Below are 14809 nucleotides of genomic sequence, written 5' to 3'. Positions count from 1 at the left end.
AATATCCATATGCAAAAGAATGAACTTGGAGTCTTACTTTGCATCATATACAAAAATTAACTCAAGGGGGATCAAAGACCTAATGTAGGAGAGCTATTTGAGGTCACATTATGTTGTGGCAAAGAGCGTGGGGTTTGGATAAAAATGGACTGGGTTTAAAATTATGATTCTGCTCTGATTAGCTTTTTTTTTTTTTTTTTTTTTTTAAATCTTGGAGAAGTAGTCAGTCTTTCTGAGCCTCTGTTTTCTTTTCTGCAAAATAGAGATTATAATAGTCCCTGCCTCACAAGGTGTTTTAAAGCATCTGTACATAGTAAGGTCTCAGTTGAATCTAAGTACCGTCTTCCTACCTCAGCAATATGGGGGCACTATCCATCAGCTGTGAAGGGTATGGAAATAGATGACGCTTGCCCTCAGAGAACTTACGGATCTGCTGGGGAGCTTGCATCTACATATTTGAAACAATAGAAAGCCATATGTTTTAGGGGTTAGAATTTTATTTACTTTTGAATTTGGACCTGAAGACTGAGGAAGGTTTGGATGGTTGGAAAGGAAGATGGAGAGGGTATGTCAGATGAACAGTTTGAACAAAAGGGTGTAGATGAGCATGAGAGTAGGGTATGGTCTTAGGCAACTTCACAGAGGGTTAGTGTAGGGAATAATTAAGTAGTAAGATAGATTCAAAGGATGGGGTCACATCAAGCCAGGCAGTTTGGACTTGACAGGAAGTGTGGGAACTATTAAAGATTCTCAAGCAAGTGGTCAATATGATCAAAGCTGGGGAGAATTTGAGGAAAGAGTAGTCCAAGTGGCCAGGAGCAGTGTGGTGAAGTGACACATGGAATTAAGCAGACCAGCCAGGAGGCTTCTGCAGTCATGTGGCTTAACAGTGATGAGGCCTTTGTGTCTGCCTGAGTACAGGGGCTAAAGTTTGAGGTGGGCTAAATAATGGTCACCTTGGACCACATAGTGGCCATTTCAGTATTGGGTGTGTGAAAACCTCCATTTCAAGTCTGACTCAGTCCCTTAGATGTCCCCTCACCCTACAGTCTATGAATGGACTTTTGATTAGATAATAGGGGTAGGGTTTGGCATAGGCCTAGTCATTAGTTTATAGGACTTCACTCTTAGGATTTGTTAATTTTTTTAAAACTTGGTTTTAAAAATTAAATTTAAAAATTTAAAACTTGGTTTTAAAATTTTTTTAAAACTTGGTTTTAAAGCAGGAGCTTGAAAATGAATTAAAATAACTTTCTGTAGCCACTCTGTATTGATTTAATGATATTTGGTGAAGGTGAACGTTGTTTATACCTTTTTACAGTTTTTTTAAGTTTATTTATTTTGAGTGAGAGAGAGAGAGAGTGAGCAAGCAGGGAAGACACAGAGAGAAAGGGAGAGAGAATCCCAAGCAAGCTCTGTGCTGTGCTGCACAGAGCCCAACATGGGGCTTGATCCCACAAACGGTGAGATCGTGACCTGAGCTAAAATCAAGAGTTAGTCATTCAACTAACTGAGCCACCAGGCACCTCGGTTGTTCTTTATGCCTCCTATTGAATAACTTACAGCTAACACTGTGGACAGCAGGATTGAGCATGGGAGTTCATGAATTCATTTCAGAGCCCAAAATATAGTAGGGGTGGGGATAATAGTAGTAGTCCCAGTTAACATTCATTGAGTATTTTGACATACCTAGTATCATGGTATGTGTTTTGCCTACATTATCTCACTCAATCCTCTTGCTCCTGTTAATACTGGTAGGGAAAGTACAGCTCAGTGAAGTTGGGTAACTTGCCCATGATCAACAGCATGTGAAAGCAGAATGAGGATTCTCATCTGGTGCCCTCCATTCTCCCAGAGCTACCCTGAGATCGTGGCCTCTGTGCTATCCTGTCTGTATTATTACCCCAGGCCATGCCACCTGTTGTATGTTAGCCCCACTGTCACATGAGTTGAGAGGCTCATAAACCCACACCAGTCCAATCATTGTAAGGCATTTATTCTTATTTATCACTTACACCAAAGTCAGATAAATTTGGAGTTGAGTTTGGAGCACTGGGCATCCAATAAATTAGTAGGTGACTAATGAAGATTTGCTCTTTCCTAGCACTCTGCTCTTGGTGCTGTTGCTTGTATTTAGGAATTTCTGTCCACTTGAGATATATCCATGGGGGAATATAAGGTGGCATGTTATGTGCATCATGTTGTATATATACCTTACATGGTAAATGCTGAATTGTGTAGTCAGTCAACATGGTGGGTTAGAGATGGGGTTGGTCAGTGGAAGCACTCATCTTCGAAGATCCGGGAGGAACTGAAACTGGGCTTGCTGGCTTACTGGTGCAAGCCACATTTCATGCTATCTGTAAACACCCTGTTTCCAGAATGTTGATTTCCAGACTCCATGGAAATGTTTATTCTCACTAGTCCCCATCTCAATCCAAAGGTACTATGACACCTTGGCTTCAACTGCTGCATCTTGAGCAGCTCCCAACCCTGATTTTATGACAGTGGTAGGATGTGGGGGGTGTATTTGATTCTTACATTCAGCACTATGCGTTCTGTTCTTGTTCCTAAACTATGGTTCTGAAGAAATTTTAAAAACACCATGAAGCAGGTACAAATACCATGATCCTTTGATATTGGGTTCATCTAGTTCATGCCAAATCAAGAGCAGAGATAGTGACCCATACGTATTGATGATTTGCTGTTTTCAAAGCACTTTTTGCATTCCTGGGAATATTGCCCAAGGTTACATAGTGGTAAACTTCCGGGCCAGGACTCAACCTGCATCTTCTCACTCCAGCAGTGCTCTGTTCACTGCATCATGCAACCTACAATGATGTGACATCATCCAATACAGTGTGCTGCCACTGAGTCTCCTAGAATTGAGAATATTACGTTAATGCAGGCTGCTTCATCATGAAGTGAATGAAATAAACTTGAGCTGCTTTTTCTCTACTCATTCCTAGGAGAAGAACTGTAGTCATGAAGTGACAGTGGTCCTATTTTCTAGAACTTTCTATGATGCAAAATCTCTTGGTAAGTCTTTCTCCTACAGTTCCTTTTTTAATGCTAACAGTTAAAAAAAAAATTTTTTTTTAATGTTTATTATTGAGAGACAGAGAAAGAGCATGAGTATGGCGGGGGGGGGGGGGGGCAGAGAGAGGAGGAGACACAGTATCCAAAGCAGACTCCAGGCTCTGAGCTGTCAGCACAGAGCTTGACATGAGGCTTGAACTCACAAACCGTGAGATCATGATCTGAGCTGAAGTCGGACGCTAAACCGACTGAGCCACCCAGGCGCCCCCTATAGTTCTTTTTTTTTTTTTTTTTTTTAATTTTTTTTCAACGTTTTTTTTTTTTTTTTTATTTATTTTTGGGACAGAGAGAGACAGAGCATGAACGGGGGAGGGGCAGAGAGAGAGGCAGACACAGAATTGGAAACAGGCTCCAGGCTCTGAGCCATCAGCCCAGAGCCTGACGCGGGGCTCGAACTCCCGGACCGCGAGATCGTGACCTGGCTGAAGTCGGACGCTTAACCGACTGCGCCACCCAGGCGCCCCTATAGTTCTTTTTATTAAGCTTTCCATCCATTCTTTATCATCTTTCCCTTTTTCATCTTTCCCACTCATCTTTCCCACTTTTTCTCTAATGAGCGTAGGGTAAAATGGAAAACAACACAGTCCATTAGTGGATGCAAGAAGTCTGTGGGCCATGATTCATCTTAAAGCCAACTTGATATAATTTCATTCATTCATTTGTTCATTTATTTTGGTAATGCTTCAACCCAGAAGGAGGAGCAGATAAACTGTGAATTTCTCTTCTCAACCTGATCTACATGTGTTGTTTTCTCTTTTTCAGATGAATTTCCTGAAATAAACCGAGCCTCAATTCGACAGGATCACAAGGGACGGTACTATGAAGACTTTTATAAGTATGTTTGAGGCTTTGCTATGCCCACCCCCCCTCCTTTTTCTTGGCTGTTTCTTTCCTAACTTAAAAAAAAAGTAACCCTTTAATTTTGGCATAATAGGTTTACAGAATAGTTGCAAAGGTAGCACAGAGAGTTCACATATACCCTTCACCCAGTTTTCCTTGTTAATATTTCCTAACTATGGTACATTTGTCAAAACTATGAGATTAGCACTGGTATAGTACTATTAACTGATTCAGACAGTTCTCATATTTCATCAGTTTTCCCACTTTATGTACCTTTTTTCATTCCAGAATCCAATCCAGGTTACCACATTGCATTTAGACTTTTCAAACTTTGTACTGTGAAAAATTTCAAACTCATAGAAAAGAAGAACAAATAATATAATAAATTCACACACCCAACACTTAGATTTAACAGCTATTATTACGCCGCATTTGCTTCATCTGTTTTTTGGCTACATTTTATTTTAAAGTAAATTATAAATATGACATTTTGTTCTTACACATATGTAAAAGATAGGTTGATTTCACATATAACCACAATATCATGGTCACATTGGACAAAGTCAATTCTATAATATCATCTAATATCTAGTACATATTTAGGTTTCATTAATTCTCTGATAACTTCTGTTTAATCTGCCTGTTAAGTCTTAATCTAAAGCAATTTCACCCTTCCTTTTTGTCCCCAAACATGTGACATGTTGAAGACTCTGAGTTGGTAGTTCTGTAGTACTGTGTTTTCCAAACTTCCGTGTGCCTATGAACCTCCCCTGGGGATTGTGCTGAGTCCAATCAGTTCAGGAGTCCTGGGGTGGGCCTGAGATTCTGCATGTCTAACTAGTTTCTATGCTTGCATATGTTGGTTTCTGTACCCCATTTTGAGTAGGGAGGCTAAGGAGGACCCCTTCTGGATTTGTCTGATTGCATCCTTGTGGTGGTACTTATTTTCTGTAAATCAGACGTTACAACTGGGGCAATTTAGCTGCCCTCTCCACTCACCCCAGGCGTTTGGCAGTGTCTAGAGACTTCTTTTTCCTTTTGGTCAAAATGGTATAGGATAGGTAGGAAGGGGAGGTTGTACAACTGATACCTACTGTGTAGAGGCCAGGGATGCTGCTATGCATCCTGCAGTGCGCACAGGACAGCCCCCGCTGCAAAGTTATTTAGCTCAAGGTAACAATGGTGCTGAGGTTGAGAAGCCCTCTCTAAAGACTTGATGGGATTTAGGTTGGACCTTTTTTGTAAGACTTATCAGGAATGCACATCAGTCCAGATGTGCTGACAGTGCCCCTGAATAAGGGAATGCTTTGTGAGATGATAGAAGCGTAGTAGATACAGTCGGATGGGTTGCACTTGGGCCTGGAGCTGAAGGCCCTTGATCTTTTAAACTCTCAGATCTGTGGAGAAGTTTATCACGTGATTCTTGGCGCTTCAGGTGGAAGCTAGAGTAGATCTCAAAACAGACTTTAAAAACCCTTTTGTGGGTGCCTGGGTGGTGGCTCAGTTGATTGAGTGTCCAACTTCACCTTGGGTCATGATCTCATGGTTTGTGAGTTTAAGCGCCGCATTGGGCTCTCTGCTGTCAGCACAGAGAATGCTTAGGATTCTTTCTCTCTCCCTCTCTCTCTGCCTCTCCTCCGCTCATACTTTCTCTCAAAAATGAATAAACATTAAAAAAAAAATAAAAAGAAACCCTTTTGCTTTGTAGATTTTAAATGGATTATTTTATTCTTGCCTGAAGTACCAAGATTTTATGTTAAAGTAAAAACCAAGTCCTTTGAAACTGAGCACATTTCATCAACTAACTATACTTGTTAAAGCCCTTAGAGACTGCTTCTCTCAAATGCACTACTCTGTCATTGGTTCAGTCTTGCTTCCTTAGACTGTTTCCTTCTGTAACCCAGAGGAGGAACCCTTTGCTAGTTTCCCTTCCTATCTTAAACTCTGAAATACAATGTCTTTGTGTTCTACAGTAACAGTTTACTTTGTGGGTTTAGTTTTTGTGTCAGATGGCCAATCCTCTCCCCTCCCTCCCAACCTGGAGCCTTAAACATATTTCTTTGTAGCTAGTTCCCTCCTAAGTCTGAAGCCAATACCAAATGCCAATTTGTATTTTTCTCTCCCTTCTCAACTTTGTAATAGCATTTCTAAAGAATAAATATTCTTTAGTAATTATATATATTTAAAAAAAAAACGTAAATTGTGGATAAGCACCAAAGAGTGACAAATTATGAAACTTTTTAAGGCTGTTTTTGGAGTAACCTTTTTAACTTTTAATCTCAAAATCTTTTCAATTATGAGAACATTGAAAGAGGAATATGATGAATCTGTATACTTTTCACCTAGATTTACCAATTATTAACATTTAGTAGACACATGATTATGTTCTACTTCATTATCATCTTTTAAGGACCAAGGACTTTGTAAGAGAATGTAAGATTTTGCCAATTGTCCTAATATTCCTTATTGAAATGTTTTTCCTGATCCAGATTTCTTCCTAGAATCATGCATCATTATTAGCTTAATCTTTTGTGTTTGTTTTTACAATATGAACAACATGGGTTCGAACTGCACGGATCCAGTTACATGTGGATTTTTTTTGATAGCTACAAGACAGTACTATAAAGGTATTTTCCTTATGATTTTCTTTTTTATTTTTTCTTTATTTATTTTGAGAGAGAGAGAGTACAAATAGGGGAGGGAGAGAGAGAGAGAGAGAGAGAGAGTTCAAATAGGGGAGGGAGGGGGAGAGAGAGAGAGAGAGAGAGAGAGAGAGAGAGAGAGAGAGAGAGAGAAAATATCCCAAGCAAGCTTCACGCTGCCAGTGCAGAGCTCAGCTTGGGGCTCAAACTCACAAACCACAAAATCATGATGTGAGCCAAAATCAGAGTCAGATGCTTAATCACCTGAGCCACCCAGGCCCCCCTCCCCCCCGCCAACTTGTGATTTTCTTAATACCACTTTCTTTTGTCTAGCTTGTTTTATTGTAAGAATATAATATATAATACCTATAACATACACAATATATTAATGTTTAAGTTATCAGTAAGGCTTCCAGTCAAGTTTTCAGGGAGTCAAAACATACACGCAGATTTTCTGTTGCACAGGGCAGGGACATCACTGCCTCTAACCCCTATGTTGTTTAAGGGACAACTGTATTTCCTTTATCACTTGTTGGATCACCTTTTTATATCACTGAAGAAATAATGCATCTTTGTTGTAGAAATTTTGAAAAATCTATAAAAGAGCACAAGATAGAAAATAATAGTGGCTTCACTATTGAGGTGAAAATAAGATGGTAATAATTATCATTTGTATTCAGGACTTATGTACGGGGCCTGATTCTAAGCAAATTTAGGCATCTTGTTTCATTTAAATATCACAACATTCCTTGTGATAGTTACTCATCTCATTTTATAGATGTAGACACTTGGATACAGAGTTTAACTTATCCAAAGCCCATGGAGGATTAAGTGACAGAGGATGCAGTTGACTCAGTCTAATTCAGAGTCTGTGCTTTTGACCACTGTATTCTTCAACCCCATACTGATCTTACTTTAAAGTATTTGTTGATCTTCTTTTGGGTCCTGTATCCCTGTGAGAATTTCATGAAAGGATGGGCCATTTCTTCCCCCAACATTATTACCATTTATCCCTTTACACTGATAAATTCTTCAAACCACTTCAGTGGATTCCTGGAACCTCTTTATTATTATTTTTTAAGTAATCTCTAGATCCAGCATGGGGGTTGAACTCACAACCTCAGGATCAAGAGTTGCATACTCTACCAACTGAACCAGCCATGCACCCCTGATTCCTGGACCCTTGAGAGCTCTTGTGGCTTAAGAGTACATGAAGCCGTTTGTACATAATGAGTATGAATTCATTTGAATATAATTATGGACATATTAAAACATTATATAAAACATGAATGTATGAGTTATGAATGTAGATTTATATATGTATATGAACATATCATTAATATAAATTTCCCAGGGTGCCTGGGTGGCTCAGTTGGTTAAGTGTCAGACTCTTGGTTTTGGCTTAGGTCATGATTTCAGGGTGTGTGGAATTGGGCCCCGTGTTGGGCTCTGTGCTGACAGAGCAGAGCCTGCTTGGGATTTTGTCTGTCTCCTCTCTCTCCCTCTCTCTCCCTCTCAAAATAAATAAACTTAAAAAAAATTTCCCCACATCATTAAAAAGTCATCCACAACATTTTTTTTAGAGCAAAAGAAGCTTTGGTTGTGTTTTTCCTTCTATAAAAATGATACAGGTTTATTTTAGGAAAATCACAAAGTATAGTTAAGAGTAATTCAAAACACTTCAATTCCACCTCCCAGATGCAGTCATCATCACCTGAGAGCATCAAACCCACTTCTCTGTTTACAGAGACAAAAAACAGTTTTCACAGAGATGTCATTACAGACTCCCATGCTTTTTTTTAAAACGGCATTTTCCAGGGCATGGGGGTGCTCCTGGGTGGCTCAGTTGGTTAAGCATCCAATTTCGGCTCAGGTTGTGATCTCATGATTTGTGAGTTTGAGCCCCACATCTGGCGCTGTGCTGACAGTGAAGAGCCTGCTTGGGATTCTCTTTCTCTCTTCTCTCTCTCTGCCCCTTCCCAAATTGCACACATTTTCTCTCTCTCTCTCACAAAATTAAAATAAAATAAAATAAAATAAAATAAAATAAAATAAAATAAGATACTGGCATTTTCCACCTACTGTATCACAAATGCCATTTGATGTCAAATATTCTACTTCCACAGCATCATTTTTATTGCTATGTAGACATTTCATTTGATTGCCAACTATTATTGAACATTGAGGTGATTTTCAATTTTTCACTATTGTCAAAGTTCTACCAATGAATGATCTTACAGTCTGTAAGCATAACCTTAGTTATAATCTTAGCATAACCTGATGACCTTAGTTATACCCTTATAACTTGGCATAACCTTCAACATACACTTAAGATAAGTTCCCAGAAATGGAGGTATGGGGTCAAAGATACTTTGTTTTAACTAAGGGTTGATGGGGGGTGGGAGGGAGGAGAGGGTGGGTGATGGGTACTGAGGAGGGCACCTATTGGGATGAGCACTGGGTGTTGTATGGAAACCAATTTGACAATAAATTTCATATATAAAAAAAAAAAAAAAAAAAAACAAACAAAGATACTTTGTTTTTGTTCAGACTTTTCATTTTTATAGCCAAATTGCCCTCCAAAAACATTGAAGTGAAAAATCCTATTTTCCCAGTAACCATGTTATTTCTCTCTTTTTTTTTTTTTTATCAATACTGAATACTATTTTCTTCCTTTTTCTGACTCGTTCCCAATTGGAGTGGGAAAAAAGTTATCTCACTGAGTCTTAATAGTCATTTCTTTTATTACCAAGAGTGAATATTTTCCTATACTTATTGGCCTTTGTATTTTTCTTTTATGAGTTATATATTCATCTTCTTAGCTAATTTTTTCATCTTTTTTTGTTTTTTGTCTTACTCTCTGTCTGATTTTGCAATCCAAAGGGAAGTACTTTTAATACTGTGTGAACCACCTGGGTGGTTCAGTTGGTTTAGTGTCCATCTCTTGGTTTCGGCTCAGGTTATGATCTCATGGTATGTGAGTTCGAGCCCCGCATCAGGCTCTGTGCTGGCGGTGCAGAGCCTGCTTGGGATTCTGTCTCTTCTTCTTACTTTGCCCCTCCCCAGTTCACTTTTTCTGTCTCTCAAAATAAATAAATAAACTTCAAAATATAAAAATAAAAATAAATACTGTGATATATATTTCTCCAGATCTTTTTCTGTTTAGCCCATTTTATTTTATTTTTTTTTTAATTTTTTTTTTCAACGTTTTTATTTATTTTTGGGACAGAGAGAGACGGAGCATGAACGGGGGAGGGGCAGAGAGAGAGGGAGACACAGAATCGGAAACAGGCTCCAGGCTCTGAGCCATCCGCCCAGAGCCCGACGTGGGGCTCGAACTCACGGACCGCGAGATCATGACCTGGCTGAAGTCGGACGCTTAACCGACTGCGCCACCCAGGCGCCCCTGTTTAGCCCATTTTAAAATTGGATGATTTCTTTGGCTTGTTTTACTTATTTATTTTTAATTTTTTTAATGTTTTATTTTTATTTTATTTTTAAAAATTTTTTTATGTTTATTTCTTTCTTAGAGAGAGACAGAGCATGAGTGGGGGAGGGGCAGAGAGAGAGGGAGACACATAATCAGAAGCAGGCTCCAGACTCTGAGCTGTCAGCACAGAGCCCGACACGGGGTTCTAACTCACAAACCATGGAATCATGACCTGAGCTGAAGTTGGTTGCTCAACTGACTGAGCCACCCAGGCGCCTCTGTTTTATTTTTTAGAGAGAGAGAGAGAGAGAGAGAGAGAGAGAGAGAGAGAGAGAGAGACTGAGCATGAGCAGGGGAGGGGTAGAGAGAGGGAGACACAGAATTCGAAGCAGGCTCCAGGCTCTAAGCTGTCAGCCCAGAGCCTGATGCAGGGCCCAAACTCACGAACCGTGAGCTCATGACCTGAGCTGAAGTCAGATGCTTAACTGAGCCACCCAGGTGCCCCTGGCTTGTCTTATTTTTATTTTATTTTATTTTTTAACATTTATTTATTTTTTGAGAGACATAGAGAAACAGAGCATAAGTTGGGGAGGGGCAGAGAGAGAAGGAGACACAGAATCCGAAGCAGACTCCAGGCTCTGAGCTGTCAACACAGAGCCTGACATGGGTTTGAACCCACAAACTGTGAGATCATGACCTGAGCCGAAGTCGGACAGTTAACCGACTGAGCCACCCAGGTGCCCCTGGCTTGTCTTATTTTTAATAAAATCAGATGTATTGTGGTGGAGAGAATAGCATTATGAGCCTTCATATACCCATTATTCATATTAAACAATTATCAGAGAATCATATAATTTTTGGTAGTTATATAATAGTTTGTCATAGTCTAAAATTTTATCACAATTTAATTCCTTATTGTTAGATATTTAATATTTTTCTAATTTTAAAATTGATCTATGTACCACTGTGTATCTATGTATCTATATAAATACATATATAGTTATGCATTTTGAATGTTTCTTGTCTTTTTTTTTTTTTTAATTTGACTATTTTTTTTAGAGCTGTTTAGGTTCATAAAAAAATTGAGAGAAGTTACAGGGATATCCCATACACCTCTTCTGCCCACACATACATAGTGCCCTTCCCCTTATTATCAACATTCCTCACCAGAGTGGTGCATTTGTTACAATTAATGAACCTACACAGATACACCATAATCACTGAGAGTCCATAGTTTACCTTATGGTTCACTCTTGGTGTTGTATATTCTGTTGGTTTGGACAAATATATAATGACATGTCTCCATCATTATGGAGTATTTTCACTGCCCTAAAAATCCTTAGTGTTCCAGTTATCCCTTCCCCCCAACCCCCATCCCCTGGCAACCACTGATCTTTCTAGAGTCTGTACAGTTTTGCCTTTTCCAGAAAGTCCTAGAGTTGGAATCATATAGTATGTAACCTTTTCATGTTGGCTTTTTTCACTTAGTAATATATTTAAGTAATATTCATGGCTTAATAGCTCATTTCTTTTTAGCACTCAGTAGTATTACATTGTCTGGATGTATCACAGTTTGTCCCATTCCTTTACTGAAGGACATCTTGGTTGCTTTCAAGTTTTGGCAATTATAAATAAAGTTTCTATACTCATGTGTAGGTTTTTGTGTGCACCTAAGTTTTCAACTCATTTGGGGAAATACCAAGGAGTATGATTGCTAGATCATATGATAGGAGTATATTTAGTTTTGTAAGAAACCACCAAACTGTTTTCCAAAGTAACTCCATTATTTTACATTCCCACCAGCAGTGACTCAAAGTTCCTATTGGTCCATATCCTTACCAGCATTTGGTATTGTCAGTGTTCTAGATTTTGGCCATTCTAATGGTCACTTATTGCTGTTTTAATTTGCATTTCCCCATATGACATGATGTGAAGCATCTTTTCTTATGCTTATTTGCCATGTGTATTTCTTCTTTGGTGAGGTGTCTGTTCAGGTATTCTGCCCATCTTTAAATTGGGTTGTTTATTTCTGATTGTTGAGTTTTAAGAGTTCTTTGTGTTTTTGGATGGTAGTTCTTTATCAGATGTGTCTTTTGCTGACATTTTCTTCTAGTCTGTGGCTTGTCTTCTAATTCTCTTGTCATTGTCTTTCCCAGAGCAAAAGTTATTTAATTTTAATAAGGTCTAGTTTATCAGTTTTTCTCTTTCATGGATTGTGGCTTTGGTGTTGAATCTAAAAAGTCATCACCCTAGGGGCGTCTAGGTGGCTCAGTCAGTTAAGTGTCCAACTTGATTTTGACTTGGTTCATGATCTCATGGTTGGTGAGTCGGGCCCCATGTCAGGCTCTGCGCTCACAGTGTGGAGTGTGCTTGGGATTATCTCTCCCTCTTTGCCCCTTTTCTGCCAGTACCCGCACACTCTCTCTCACTTTCTCTCTCTCAAAACAAGTAAATAAAACTTAAAAAAAAAGTCACCACCCCAACTAGTGTCATCTGGGTTCTCTGGTATGTTATCTTTTAGGAGTTTTATAGTTTTAAATTTTATATTTAGGTCTATGATCTTTTTTGAGTTAATTTTATGAAGGGTGTATAGTCTGTATCTAGATTCTTTTTCTTTTCTTATTTTTTGCGTGTGGATGTCCAGTTGCTCCAGCACCATTTGTTGAAAAGAATGTCTTTGTTCCATTGTGTTGTCTTTGCTTCTTTGTCAAAGATCTATTGGGGTGCCTGGGTGGCTTAGTCAGTTAAACATCTGATTTTGGCTAAGGTCATGATCTCATGATTCGTGGGTTCGAGCCCCGCATCAGACTCTGTGCTGACATCTCAGAACCTGGAACCTGCTTCAGATTCTGTTTCTCCCTCTCTCTCTACCTGTCCCCAGCTTGTGCTCACTAGCTCTCTCTCTCAAAAATAAATGAACATTAAAAAAAAATCTGATTATATTTTGGGGGTTCTGTTTCTGGGCCCTTTATTCTGTTCCATTGATCTATTTATCTACTCTTTCACCAATGCCACACTATCTTTAGCTTTATTTGTAGCTTTATAGTTAAGTCTTGAAGTTGGATAGTGTTAGTTTTCCACCTTTGTTCTTTTCCTTCAATATTGGGTTGGCTATTCTGGGTCCTGTATGTTTCTTTAAGATAAATTCCTAGCATACACACACATGCAAACCTGTATGTATATGTACACACACACACACACACACATATACACACACACATTTATTTTTATTTTTTGTAATGCAGTCACATGTATTTTTAAGGTTTTTAAGGTTCACAAGCTCTACAATAAACAGATTCTCACCTATCCCTTTCTACTAATGTAGTTCCCTGTCATAGATTTGTTTATTAGATATATATGTAAAACCTACATATAGATGTTTTATTTTATGCTTCTTATATACCACCTAATTATAATTCATTGTATGAAGATTTCATGTTTCTGCTGAATACTAGGTATTAATATGATTTCAAGGCAATTTTTAAATATTTTCTTACTTTTTGTTTTCAATCTATATGACTATTGGTAATACAGGTCTTTGTTAATGTTTGTTACATGCACTTGGCTTTAATACTTATTATTATATGGTAAATTACCTTAACCCTGGAAATCCCATCTTCTCCTTTCTTTTGAAATTCTGTGAGAAACCTGATGTATGTAATAGCTGCTCAATGTCTATTTTATGACAATATTCCTTTCAGAGTGGTGGTGCAGAATGAGAGGAGAGAAGAGTGGACATCACTCCTTGTGACCATTAAAAAACTCTTTATCCAGTATCCAGTGTTGGTGCGACTGGAACAGGCAGGTACTGCATTCATAATGACAGAAAGTGCGGCAGGGAAAGGAGGTGTAGGATGGAGTCTGGGAGAGGAGAGGTTCATGCTTGCTTCTTTCACAGTGCTGGACAGAGTTTCTGCTTCTGGTCAGGTTTCTATTTCCAGTTGGGTCTAATTGTTCATTACATATGCAGTAAGTTCAATAGTATACCTACTACAGGGTAGGGGGACCTATGGAGCCAGACACTTTCCACTTGTTCTTTAAGAGTTCATCTTTCATGGGATACTTTTCCTTCTCTTATGTCTTTTGCTTCAGAGGGCTTTCCTCAAGGAGATAATTCTACCTCAGCACAAGGAAACTACCTAGAGGCCATCAATCTGTCATTCAATGGTGAGTAAGAACACAAGCCGTGGTGATCTGGCATCTTATTTACCACATGGCCGTGAACTTCTTTTTACTAATGTCCAAAGACCCAGACCCAGTTGAAGATCTCCCCACCCATGTATTCCAAAGATTAACTGAAAGAAGTAACTTCTGATTGGATGGTTTTTTTTTTTTTTTCAACGTTTATTTATTTATTTTTGGGACAGAGAGAGACAGAGCATGAACGGGGGAGGGGCAGAGAGAGAGGGAGACACAGAATCGGAAACAGGCTCCAGGCTCTGAGCCATCAGCCCAGAGCCTGACGCGGGGCTCGAACTCCCGGACCGCGAGATCGTGACCTGGCTGAAGTCGGACGCTTAACCGACTGCGCCACCCAGGCGCCCCTGATTGGATGGTTTTAATGGCCAACATTTAGCTCTTAGATCTTCCCCTGGGAATTAACTTGCTATTCTCATCTGCTTCTCATGGTAACTTGAAAGTAAAGAGCTGGAGGGAATCTTCCTTGGGCTGTTTTACTACAGACTGTATTCTTACTGTTTTCTATGCTATCCCTCAATTGCTTCTAAGTAATTTTTAAAAAAAATTTTTTAATGTTTATTTGTTTATTTTGAGAGAGAGAGAGAGAGAGAGAGAGAGA

General features: G+C 39.0%; 1 protein-coding gene across 12 annotated transcripts in view; it reads left to right on the top strand.

Annotated features, from left to right (window-relative positions):
• Positions 1–14809, top strand: part of DEPDC5 (DEP domain containing 5, GATOR1 subcomplex subunit) — a 128654-nt gene that overhangs the window by 22416 nt on the left and 91429 nt on the right. For all 12 annotated transcript variants that reach the window (XR_015242348.1, XM_086682008.1, XM_025933466.2 and 9 more), the window contains 4 exons: positions 2970–3039; positions 3862–3934; positions 13713–13816; positions 14104–14178. Coding sequence is in view for 11 of the 12 variants with exons in the window: in XM_086682008.1 (XP_086538134.1) it covers positions 2970–3039; positions 3862–3934; positions 13713–13816; positions 14104–14178 (322 nt within the window). In the remaining variant the exon portion in view is untranslated. The remainder of the gene's footprint in view (positions 1–2969; positions 3040–3861; positions 3935–13712; positions 13817–14103; positions 14179–14809) is intronic.

Source organism: Puma concolor, chromosome D3, assembly GCF_028749965.1.
Source record: "Puma concolor isolate L17-30 chromosome D3, mPumCon1.1.hap2, whole genome shotgun sequence".
NCBI classification, from domain to species: domain Eukaryota; kingdom Metazoa; phylum Chordata; class Mammalia; order Carnivora; family Felidae; genus Puma; species Puma concolor.
The sequence above is the reverse complement of the archived record's forward strand: the minus strand, read 5'-3'. Positions and strand labels throughout refer to the sequence as shown.